This window comes from Prionailurus viverrinus, chromosome D3 (genome assembly GCF_022837055.1).
Source record: "Prionailurus viverrinus isolate Anna chromosome D3, UM_Priviv_1.0, whole genome shotgun sequence".
NCBI lineage: Eukaryota > Metazoa > Chordata > Mammalia > Carnivora > Felidae > Prionailurus > Prionailurus viverrinus.
Genome location: NC_062572.1, coordinates 86,978,756 through 86,992,337, shown reverse-complemented (window position 1 = coordinate 86,992,337; position 13,582 = coordinate 86,978,756). Strand labels below are relative to the sequence as shown.

The following is a 13,582-nucleotide window of genomic DNA, read 5'->3' as shown; positions in this document are numbered from 1 at the left end:
TTTAAAGTTGCCCTTTTTAAAGAATATATTTGCTATTATTAGTGAACGTGTTTTGATTTATTGGAAAACACGTTTTTATTTTTTGGAATTTACTGGAAACTCAATCCAATTTTTCTTTAATGGAGAAGAAAATTCATGGACACAAATAACTGAAAATCCCAGGGGTATCTTTTTTAAATAAAAATTTTATTTTAATTCCAGTATAGTTAACATACAGTGTTATATTCATTTCAGTTGTACAATATGGCGATTCCACAATTCCATACATCACCCAGTGCTCATTGGAAGTGCCCCCCTTAATCCCCATCACCTGTTTCACCCATCCCTCCCACCCATCTCCCCTCTGGTAACCAATCATCAGTTTGTTCTCTGTAGTTAAAAGTCTGTTTCTTGGTTTGTCTCTCCCACCCCCCATTTGCTTGTTTGTTTTACTTCTGAAATTCTCCATATGAGTGAAATCATGGTATCTGTCTTTCTTTGACTGACTTATTTCACTTAGCATTATACTTTCTAGTTCCATCCATGTCGTTAAAATTGGCAAGATTTCATTTTTTTAATGGATGAATAATATTCAATCTGTGCACACTTGGGCTGCTTCCATTATTTGGCTATTGCAAATTATCAAAACTACAATGAGATATCTCTGCACACCTGTCAGAATGGCTAAACTCACAACAACCACAGGGAACAAGTGTTGGGGAGGAAAGAGGAACGCTGTTGGTGATGATGCAACCTGGTGCAGCCTCTGTGGAGAATAGTGTGGAGGGTCCTCAAAAAGTTAAAAATAGAACTACCCTATGATACAGTAATCACACCACTGGGTTTCTACCCAAAGAATATAAAAACACTAATTCAAGGGATACATGCATCCCTATGTTTATAGCAGCGTTATTTACAATTCCCAGGGGTATCTCGATCCAGGCTATTGTTTAAGCCAGAGGCTCATTATGTCTCCAGGTCAGGCCCCTCTCCACACCTCAACTCTCTTTCTCATGTAGCAACAAGTGAAAGGATGATACTTTTTACAGTTCTGAGTCTATATTTTCTCAGGTTTAACTTTAACAGCAGGAAAATGCATCTCTTCAAAAAGTCTAAGCATCATTATATTTCATTTTTTCTGATGTGGTTACTTGTACATAAATAGCAAGTGTGCCCAGAAAACTTAAACGTTTTGATTGTATACACACAAATCTCCTACCCAACCTAGAGGCAGAGGCAGGTATCAACCTTAACCGCAGGATGTGGCCTGAAATTTGAGGGTGGAGTTGATCCTAGAGGAAAATCAGTGCATGTTAAGTAGAAGCCAGGTGAATAGATGGTATGGTTCCCAAAACAACCACCATCCGGTAATCTTTATCACACAAAATGGATGTTGAGTCTCCACACACATTTAATTTTATGTTTTGCCTTGACAACGTGAAGATTTTTGTGTAGATTTTACATCTGCCGATCTTAGATGACCTAGGAACTTCCTAATTGTCTCTATCATCTTGGATTTGTCAATATTGGCCTACTACACTGTTAAACTTTTCTCATGTATATGTAGCTCTGCATGTCTGTGTAATGGGGGTGGAGGAATGCTTTATGTACTGTGTATGTGTGTGTGTGTGTGTGTGTGTATGTATATAAATATATATAAAATAGGCATATGTAATATATATAGAATATATATGCATTTCTATCTATAGTGTGCATAAGGCAAATAAAATGGTGGGACATATGCTTACATATAAGGATCATTCTGTCCATTTTGGACTTGAAGAGGAGATTCATTTTCAGGTTGTATACCAGTAAAAGTAATTCTATTTCTGTGGTGCGGTGAACATTGATTATACTGTGCAATGTTTGCAACACAAAGAGATAAAGATACAGAGCAAACTGTAGCCATTCTTAGGTAAAGAAGTAATCAACAAGTATTTTGCTGCAGATGCTAACAGAAAACTTCCAAAATAACAATTCAGAACAGGCTCCTTAATTAAAGAAACTAAGCTATATCATTAACATACTCCAGGAATATCTGAATTGATGGATAAAGTCCTTAAAACAACATAGAAAGGTACTTTAATCTCAGTGCAAATAAATTTGGACAGAAAGGAACAACAGGATCTAAGGATAAAGCAACTAGGAAAGGTCATGACAATTCTGTTAGCTACACAAACTAAGTATAACCACCAGATCCTTGGAGGGGAGTACCTACAAAGTTAATTTAGGAGATCCCATGACTTCTTTTTCTGTGCCTTCCCCGCTATTTCCACAGCACATGGACTTTTGCTGAGCACATCTCCTCCAGAGGCCCACCAGCAGTCTTCAGAATGGGCCTTGGAGCTCCATCATCACGCCAGGGACCTGTGAGGGAGTGGACACAGATTTTAGAATCTCAGAACCTCAGCTTTCTTCCAAGTATCTCTGCCCAACAGCCACTTGTCTCTTCTACTGCACACACTTAGATTCATCTCAGAAAATTAGTAGATTTCAAGTAGATTTCACTAGTTTTTCCCCAAACTTCACCAGAAGCAAATGAGCCCATGCACTTGTTTACTTCATATGGAATACCATTCCTCTCCAGGTAATGATTTCTTTTTTCTGAACTCAGTCTGAATCATCATTTTCCAGGAAGAAGCGATGACATGAATCTACTATGTCATGAATCTACTTTCAGCGTTTCAGAGAGTCGCCACTATAGACTTCTTTGTTGATCATTTGATTTGACCGTAGGCTTCATGAGGACAGCTGTTACACTGTGTGTCTTGCCACCTTTATAAACCCCATCTGCACTGTGTCTGAAAGATAGATTGGCTATCTCGACATTTATTCCAGATTGCTTCCAGTTTTCCCTCTTGTATTGCTAAACATCTACATTTTCCTGAATCTCTTGTAGCTAGAGCTCCAGATAATCTTTAGATGCTGGAAAATAAATGTGCTTAAGTAAGACCTAAATTTGGAGCTGATTTCCTAGGAGGAAGAATGCCAACAACACATTATAGAGCTGGCAGTCATAGGGTGACTTGTATCCCCAGCTTACAGCTAAGGTGGGTGATCATGGAGGCAGCGATGAAACCGTGTCATTGAACTCTGTCTCTTCCTGACACCTTCTGTGGAGAACTCATTCCTTAGTCAGCCCTGTTCCGTGGTAATCCACCAGAGGTCATTCCTATACATCCAACATGGAGTTTGCCCCCCGAGCCCTTCTAAGTCATCCGATTCCTTATATTATATACCTTTCTGTTATTTGTCTATTTTTTGATATCTACAACCAAACTGTGAGTATTCAGTAAATGTTTGTTGAACCAATCCATAAACAAATGAAAGAGTAGATATTATGTGACCTTAAATGATTTTTTTGTCTATAATAGATGAGATTACGTTTCGCCCTTTATAAAATTGTCTTAATATTCTTCTGTTCTCAGTAAATGATAAGTTATGAACATATGCAAAATAAGTAATGGGATAGTTTGCTCCTTCCGAAAATTCATATTGCCCAATCACAGAAAAAACTGAATACTTTTTAATCTAGTTTTGAAAAAAATACACTGATGCTTCCTCTACAACCATTAAAAATAAAAACTAAAATAGATGTTTTTCTTCAAGTGCATTACTTGCTAATAAGCAAAAAGCAGATAAGACAAATCTAATAAAAAGAATGAAAAAGGCATTCCTCCTACGGTACAAGCTAAGCTAATAAGCAGTGACTCATTCAAATATAAAGACTAGAAAACATTAAAACTCAGATAATTATCCGGAGAAAAGGACACATTTGGGTTTCTAAATTTTGTAAATCCCAATTTTCTCTTTTTTTCCTATTTGTATACTGAGCCAAAGGACATAGTTCTAATTATGAAATGCTCATTAATATGGGTAAAAAAACATTCCAGCTACGTCTGCCCAAATCATGCCAAATAAACAGTTTCTTTGGGAGAAATTGAATTAATTCTATCCGGCTTAAGGTAGGATAATTAATTTTAACTGGCTTAAGGTAAAATTATTCTTGTAATACAGACTCAGCCGGCTAATTATTTCTCCATATGCTACCGTTCTCCCCACACCTGCCTCACCTTGGCACAGAAACCTCTCACATTTCCCTGCCCTTCTCCATGTTGTCAAGGACATGCCACCAAAACAGGCACCAACTTGCCTCCAGGGCAGAGAACCACGTTTTCAAGCATTAGAGCAGATTAGAAAATAAATTTCATTTGTGATATTTATTTAAATTAACTATGACGTATACAAAACCTCCTTGAAAGTAATTTGAAATTACCATTAACAAAAGATATTTACCTTAATCCCTAAAGTTATACACACACACACACACACACACACACACACACACACACTTCAAATCAGAAATAACCTAAAGTCATTTATAGTTATTACAAAAGGTATAATATATTTTTGGAACATTCTTTATTGACTCAAAGATTTCCAAGTTTAGTGAAAATAAAAATCACCTAGCTATTTGCTTTCTTTCTTTCTTTCTTTCTTTTTCTTTTTTTAAGAGATTTTGGCTGAATCTATCAACATTTTATTTTTATTTATTGTTTCGCTGTTAAAACAACTTTTTAAAGTTTTTATTAAAATTCCACCTAGATAACCTACAATGTAATTAGTTTCAGGTGTATAATATAGTGATTCAACATTTCCGTCCAGCACCCAGTGCTCATCACAATTGTACTCCTTAATCCCCATCATCAACTTAACTGGTCCTCCCACCCACCTCCCTTCTGTTAACCATCAGTTTGTTCTCTGTAGTTAAAAGTCTGTTTCTTGGTTTTACTCTCCTTTTTCCCATTTGCTCATTTGTTTTGTTTCTTAAACTACACATATGAGAGAAATCATATGGTATTTGTCTTCCTCTGATGGACTTATTGCATTTAGCATAATGCTCTCTACCTCCATCCATGTCATTGCAAATGGCAAGATTTTATTCTTTTTTAAATGTTTATTTATTTATTTTGAGAGAGAGCGAGCACATGCATGAGAGCAGGGAAGGGGCAGAGAGACAGAGAGGGGGAGAGAGAATCCCAAGCAAGCTCCATGCTGTCACCGCAGAATCCCACGTGGGACTCGATTCCACAAACAATGAGATCATGATCTGAGCTGAAATCCAGAGTTGGATACTTAACCAATCGAGCCACCCAAGTGCCCAAAATTTCATTCCTCTTCGTGGCTGAGTAATATCCCATTGTGTGCGTGTGTGTGTGTGTGTGTGTGTGTGTGTGTACAGCACATCTTCCTTATCCATTCATCAGTGGACACCTAATTACTCTTTAAAAAATATATACATTCCCACTTGTCAAGTCGCATGCCTATTAATTCAGAATTTTTATTTTCAGAAAGCACCCTACCTGGTACAGTAGGACCATGATTCAATTGTTCAAGAAACATTGAATTAGGAGACAAGAACATCTAGTTTACTTTTAAATTCCTTCTCTCCACCATGTGAATTTAACTGAACATACATGGCATAACATGATTTCAGAATGCTAGAAAAGGAGCTGAATGTGAAATATGAAAGTAATTTGCAATTATTCTTTCTTGATTGACTTTCTATTCACTTTACACTAAAATAGAACCACCTTTACACACACACACACACACACACACACACACACACGCACAAGGAAGTATGTAATGGAGAATTAAAGTTGGTTAAAAAGCAAAGAGATGATTTTTGTTAGTTACTGATATATTGATGCTTCCTGTCTTCTGTTTTCCTAGAATTTAAAGAGAATTAGAAAGGCTGCCAAATGCTGTGGGAATTTAAATACCCTTAAATTAAGCAAAATAAAATGATAGGGAAACACAAAGTGATGGGCAGTGGAAGAGAAATAAGAAATGAAAATGCTCTCAGTTATGTCAACAAACATATTAAATTTAACTGTGTGAATTAAAAAGAAATAAATCCAGCAAGTGGAAAGAGTGCACTAAGCGGGATCAGGAGCCAACAGCTATTTTTGTGGAAATAAACTGAAATTCTAAAGAAATATTACATTATCCTCATGAACCCAAATTAGTGCTTTATGTAAACCTAGTAGCTAAATTTTGGAAAACATAAGATAATGGGATTTTGGTGCTGGAAGAATCTCAGCTAGAATCTCCAGATTCTTTTCTTAAAAATGAGGAAACTAAAGCACAAGGAGGATTATTTGGTCAAAATATTGAGTATGAACCAGGATAAGAATTTTATTCTTTCTAAACACTGGTCCTAGTTTCCTGTTATGGACGTACTGAATCACACATTTAGCAGTTACCACTTTCATTGGATAATAATGTGGATGATCTTTGGAGTCTTTGTTTTAAAGGCACTAATTCATTCATGAGGACTCTGCTCTCAGACCTACTCACCTTGCCAAAGCAACACCCCCAAATATTATCACATTTGCAATAAAGTTTCAGCATATGAACTTTGGAGGGACACAGACATTTAGTAGATCTCAATATTCCCAAAAGTCAGCTACAGATTCAGTGGAGTCCCTACCAAAAACCCAATTGCATTTTTTGCAGAAATGGAAAAGCTGATCTTCAAATTCATATGGAATTTTAATTGGCTCGAAATAAACAAAATTATATTGAAAAAGAAGAACAAAGCTGGGGGAGCCATATGTCTCGATTTCAAAATTTACTACAAAGATACAGCAATCAAAAGAATGTGGTACTGGCATAATGGTAACTACGTAAACTAACGGAATGAAATCGAGCCTCCAGAAATAAGTCCATAGCTCTATAAACTACTGATTTGCAACAAAGGTGCGAGCACCATTCACTAGGAGACAAAAAGTCTCTTCAATAAATAGTGTGGGAGCAACTGATTCACGTGTCAAATTATGCAGTTGGATTCCTATCTTATACTGTATATATAAATTAACTGAAAACAGGTAAAACTATGAAAGTCTTTTTTTATTCTTCAATTTTTTATTTTATTGTTTTTTACTTTTAACCGTCTTAAAAATTTATAAATATAATTTATTGTCACTTTCTTACACCATACATAAAAATAAAAGTCTTAGAAGAAAACATAGGGGCTAAATCTTCATGCCTTGGATTTAGCAATGGATTCTAAGAAATGAAACTTTAAAAGCACAAACAGCAAAAGAAAACTAGATGCATTGGATTTTATCAAAATTAAAAACTTCGTACATCAGAAGACATTCCCAAGAAAGTGAAAAGACAACCTAAATGGTACAAAGTGTTGGGAAATCATATAGCTGATAAGGGTTTAATATCCAGAATACATAGAGAACTCTTACAACTCAGCAACAGAAAGGGAAACAACCTTATGTTTAAAAAAGGGGGCGGTGGGGGGTAGAGGCAAAGAATTTGAACAGACATTTCTCCAAAAAGGATATAGAAGCACATAGAAAGATTTTTAATATCATTAATCATGAGGGAAATGCAAAGCAAAACCACCATCAGATACCACACTACACAGCCATTTGCATGAGTATAATTTTAAAAAGACAAAACCAAAACCAACGTTTCTGAGGTTATGGAGAGCTCGGAACTCTCATAAACTGTGACAGGAATGTCATGGCTAAGCCACTGTGGGGAGCTGATTCCTCCAAGCATTAAATATGGAACTACCATAGGACCCTGAAATTCTACTCCCAGATACATGCCTAAAATAATTGAAAACAGGTACTCAAATAAACGGATGTACATACATGTTTATAATAACATTGTTCAAAAGAGCCAAATGATGAAAACAACCCAGGTGTCCATCAGCACATAAACGGATGAACAAATTGTCGTATTTCCATGGAATCAAATACTATGCGACCAAAAAGGAGAATGAAGAACTGATGTACACACGAACCCTGAAATCTTGTGTATGTTAAAGAAGCCAGACACAAAATGTTCCATGTTGTATGATCCCATGAAATATCTCGATGGGTAAATCCGTAGAAACAGAACGCAGACTTGCTGTTGCCGGAAGATTTGGGGAGCGGGGAATAGGAGTCACTGATGCTTACTGCGTTTCCCCTGAGGATGGTGAAAAGTTTTGGAATCAGTTACAGGTGGTAGGTGTACAATATTGTGAATGCATTAAGTGCCACTAAGTTATTCACTTCAAAATGGCTAATTTTATGGAGGTGCCTGGGTGACTCAGTTAGTTAAGCGTCTGACCCTTGATCTCAGCTCAGTTCTTGATCCCAGGGTCATGAGTTCAAAAACAAACAAACAAACAAAAAAAGAGAATATTATGTAATATAACTTGACTTTGAGAAAAAGGAAAAGAAAAAAGAACAAAATAGTGAGTGTCTCAGGCCTACAGGTTTTTCCCCTCAACTTGTAGTTTTATTTTTTTATTTGTATTTTAGCTTTAGTTTTAAGGAAATATTATAACCATAGTGTTTTTTTCATTTTAAATAAGAAGCTAAATATTATTTCCTATCACTGCTTTAAATCAAGCTAATATAAATCAACTGATAACAGCTATGTGAAATGCCAATCATTTTGTAATAATATAGAGAATTATTAGTAGTATGCTAGGCATATCAACAGAAAATGATATAATTTCATATCTGAATGTCACAATTTATATTATAAAATTTCATGAAGTTCTAAATCTAGAATATATAAGTGACCTAAAGTGTCAAAATTTACATCTTGGTTTTAATTGGCTGTGGGGTAAAATATCATTGATCTGGTATACATGAAGCAAATTTTAAAGGGTATTATAAGCCTGCAACAATCTTACAGACCTCATTGCTCGCTAACATAGAATAAAAAAGAGAGTATAAGAATTAAAGATAAATCCAAATATACAATGAAATCTAATGGAAATGGAACATATGTTTATTTATTTGGGTTGGGTTGGGATGGGTTGGGATTTACTATTCATAATTTTAATTTAATAATCTATGACAGCATTTGTTTTTTTTTTATAAGAAAAAGTGAAACTCCACCCAGTGATAATATAGTCCTAGAAATAATGCTTCACATGTACAAAATCTTATTTGTGTATCTTTTCTCTAGTGAATAATCACAAAACAACGAAAAATAAAACTTTTACTTTTGAGTTTATTTATAAAAATCAATTCATTGTCTGCATTTACATGTGCGTTTGAATGCATGAACGCATGTGAGTATTTCAGGGTGAGTGAGGGCAGTCATTATATTAGAGAAAATGCCACCCTCTTTTGTAGTATATTGATTTATTTTAATTCGGTGTGAACTTTCACTAGATACCTCTTTATGACATTAACAAATGGTACGTAAGCGTCTGTCTCTGCTAACTTCAGAAATTCTTGGAGAAAAGAACATTGTTCTGGTCAACCCACACAATCTAATTCACTTTTGCCAAAATGTATACAAAATCACGGATGTGTTTCTAAGTTTTATGAAATCACTGAATTATCAATTCATGAAAGACACTCGTGTAGCTCAGTGTTTTGCTACAACTAAGACATTCTTCAAAATGAATTATTTTCATTTTTATATACCAAAATATATTTCACACACCAAAGGGTTAAAAATTTCCATATCTCTAAAGTCTCTACAGTAATATAAATTTTTACTAATCACTGTGTTAAAAATTAAAATTTCTAGTGTACCACAGAAAGCAAAGCTGTGTAAGAATGGTTAAAGAAAAACGTGAAATAACCCTGTCTAATAACATCAAATTATGTTATTTTATATTTAAAATTATTATTTTACAACAGCATAAGAATAGATATATTTATTCTTAAATTATTCAATAATTGTATGAGCAATGAAGGTTTTAAAAGAAAAGTAATGAGTGAGGAAGTTAACAGAGCCATAGGTTTGCCTGATAAACCTCCGAGTGAAAATAAAACCTTTCTGAGGATAAAGTTACTAAGCAAAATAAGTATAATGTCATTCCTATTCAAGAAATGGACACTGTCAGTAATGTAAATTCATTAGGAATTGACTTTGATGGCCTTTCTACTCTTAGATTAATTCATCATTTTCCTGAGACACATCAATTACCACTCTGTCACATTAGCTTTCTGAAAATGACCCATTGTGTGACCTGAAGGAAGAGAGTCAGTTGCCAGAATGATTTAAGAAAACAAGCCTCCAAAAAGCTACACAAAAGGCATGTTGACTAGTTCATGGGGCTTTACCCCATAGAATACTGACCACTTTTTCCAATAACTTTTCACTTCAAAACGTGTTATTTGGAATGGAGAATACAAACACTGCATATCTACAGAATCAAGGCTTTCCAAGTACAAACCTCCCTGTCACTGAATAAAGTAGGTAAAGCAAATGAGCATTGAAAGGTATCATTTTTAGAAAAATGGTTGGGAATTACAACTCTACTTTTCTCCATTACAGCAAAATCAGGACATATTTTGATAAATATTAGCCTATATGTGTTTGCTCCCATTTTGGTTATTCTGTTATGTCCTCTCACTTTATAGTCGGCATAAATTCCACTTTTCCCTTCTTTTTCCCTCATTTGTCTTCTCTTGTCCTCTCTTCTCTCCTCTCCTCTCTGTCCTCCTAAAAGTTCCTGGAAACGAACAAAGGGAGGAAGAGAGGTGGAAGTAAAAGCTCAAAAAGAGATTAGATTTGGTGAAGTCCTTCACGTTTTTTCTTTTTCTTTTCCCCAAGCCCTGAAGATGTTATTTTCTTAACCTCACCATTTATGGGTTGTCTTGAAACTTACTTCTCTCTGTGTCTCTCGTAGGCATGGTCCCATCTCTCATATCTCATATTGATTAGTGATGTTGCAATGTATTCATTAAAAGTTCAGGTGTGCTGCTGTTTTTGTTTTTTAATTGTAAAAAATTGATGCACACATAGCCTTAACATAGGACAGGAAAACAACCACAATATGGACATTCATGTGATGAGATCATCTGTGTTGAGGAGAATCTTTGTCTTTAAATTAACAGTGCAATTTAAAATTAAAAGATGTTTTCTTTAAAAATCTATTCCCTGTAATACTGAAGCCAAAATATGCAAAAATGTAGGCAAAATATAGCACTCTATATATTTCAAATATATATGCAAAATTCTTCCCCTCTTGTATAATAAGGATTTATACAAAAAAATCATCAAACAATGAGAATGTTACAGTTCAAGAAATTAACACAATTTATCGATATGGAGATTTCTATGAATACCCGGTAGTTTTGCGTCTGTCACAGACATTTGTTAAATGCAATAGATATAAATATAATGTAGTAAGAGAACTTACACCTCTTTTAGAGACTGATAACTGAGTGGTTACTGTTTTATCACTTACATGCCAACACTTATTTCCACTATCTCCCTCATATACAGTATTTATATCCATATAGATATATGTTACTTCTATACGATAATTATATACCTATATACACATGATACTCCTATATGGAACTTGCATGCATAGTTTATATACATATAAATTAGGTTTTATTAAAATAATATTAAAATTACAATTTAGTTTCATGTTATAATAAAATCTGCACTATTCTCTGGACTTTGGCATGTTCTATATGCAGCTTTGATCCGTTTGGCATTTGGGGACACAATCTTGATCCCAGTGGGGATCTCTGTGGCACCAAGGATTTTGACCTGCAGCTGTTCTATGATAATTATTTTGGTTCATGTAGGGAGTCTGAATTCTTAATGAAGAGTAAGAATCACTAGCACCTCTTCCTGGTGGTCAAGATAATATATACTTGAGGAATAGTTTTCTGATGGATGAACACACCCACTGGGTTGGTTAGGCCTTCCAGAATCTTCTCAGTTTCCAAGTTGTGTTTAGTTCTAAGTGAAGAACCGCACTTGTCTCAAAGACCCCAGGGACGGACTCTGTGCCCTGTTGACAGGACATGCCGATTGGTATATACCAATCGTATATACCAATATATATACCAATGGTATATACCAAGGCCAGTTCCAAACAGCCCCCAATCAACTCTCGTATTTCCTGACATACTTTATGCTATAACATTTTGAGGTAACCACATAGGAATCAAAATGAAATAGGATTAATTACTTCGCCTGTATTCCCATTCTACTTTATTCTTAGCAATCAACATGATGTCCTATTGATAATGATTTATGTATTTATATAGACTTTAAGCCCATTCTGGGCAGGGATAAGGATTTGTTCATCTTCACATCACCCACAGAGTATAATATAAACGCTTGTTAGTTCAGGTGAGTCAAACACACCCAGGTATTTTGATGATCAAACTTGTTTCATAATTGAAATAATTCTGTGTTTCCACAAGTAGAAACACATAAAAACATCTCTACAGATGTTATGTATATAGGAACCACTATTAAGGCTGGTTTCATACAACATTTTGCTGTAACAAAATGGATATTTGCACTTGCAAGTCACAAAACACTAATGCAACTTAATCTTGTATTTGCAATTAATCTCTAGAATCACAAGAAATAAGGAAAGGTGAAATGGAATTCAACTTTTCTGGCCATCTTTAGCTTTTAGAGCTCATATGAGTATGAACTACTTATACAACTAAAAGATATGAGCTTATCAAACTCACTTTTAATTCACAGGTAAAGAAACGGAATGAAAAGCCAGAAGAGTGCATTAAGATACTATATGTACTAGGGGCACCTGGGTGGCTCAGTCCATTAAGCGTCCGACTTCAGCTCAGGTCATGATCTCGCGGTTTGTGAGTTCGAGCCCTGGGTTGGGCTCTGTGCTAACAGCTCAGAGCCTGGAGCCTGCTTCGGATTCTGTGCCTCCCTCTCTCTCTGCCCCTCCCCTGCTCATGCTCTGTCTCTCTCTGTCTCAAAAATAAATAAAACATTAACAATTTTTTAAATAAAAAAAGATACTATATGTACTTTCATGGAAGAAATAGAAACAAGATGTAAATGTTTTGCAGCATGTTGACACTAAAACACACAAATTGCAACTGCCATTAAGAGATTATTTTTAAAATCTAAAAACAATTTATTTTAAAGCAATCCCATCTATAGCAGTAATTATGTCTACTGACTTTAGGATAAAATAATTCCAAAACAACCTAAATTTCTCAAAGCCAGATTTTGAATTTAAATCTAGTTTTAACATTTATGTTATAGGCTACAAAAGCTATTTGAAACATGATGCATTGTATTGATTCAAAAACAATTTTTCTGAGACTAAAAAAGAACCAGAGAAGAGTAAACGGAATTGAAACTAAATTGAAACACTTATGCAGATCCTTACTAAAGTTACTGACAAATGCCTATTACACAGTTGTTCAAACTAACGGAGAAATAGACTTACTTAAAAATAAGATCAATTGCTTGAAAAACACTGGGGCAAAACTGTAAAAGGAAATGAAAAATACAAAGGTCCATCCTTTCATTTTCTCTTCCTTTTGGAAAAGCTTGTAAGTGTTGGATTTGTCACAGTTGTAACATTTTCTTTTTTTAAATATTTTATTTATTTTTTATTTTTTTAACGTTTATTCATTTTCTTGAGAGACAGAGAGAGAGACAGAGCAAGAGTGGAGGAGGGACAGAGAGAGAGGGAGACACAGAATCCAAAGCAAGCTGCAGGCTCTGAACTGACAGCACAGAGCCTGATGCGGGGCTCGAACTCCACAAACCGTGAGATCATGACCTGAGCCGAAGTCAGACGCTTAACGGACTGAGCCAC

At 35.1% G+C, this 13,582-nt stretch overlaps 1 protein-coding gene across 11 annotated transcripts in view; it reads right to left on the bottom strand.

Annotated features, from left to right (window-relative positions):
• The window catches only part of CCDC102B (coiled-coil domain containing 102B), a 305,511-nt gene that overhangs the window by 102,095 nt on the left and 189,834 nt on the right, over positions 1–13,582 (bottom strand). For 8 of the 11 annotated variants that reach the window (XM_047828878.1, XM_047828877.1, XM_047828881.1 and 5 more), the window contains one exon: positions 2,023–2,346. The exons of 1 other annotated variant lie outside the window; for it this stretch is intronic. In XM_047828878.1, the coding sequence (XP_047684834.1) occupies positions 2,246–2,346 (101 nt within the window). In that variant the 3' untranslated portion in view covers positions 2,023–2,245. Of the gene's footprint in view, positions 1–2,022; positions 2,347–7,304; positions 7,978–10,378; positions 10,478–13,582 lie in introns of those variants that run through there. 2 more of the 11 variants (XM_047828885.1, XM_047828887.1) reach the window with 2 other exon arrangements.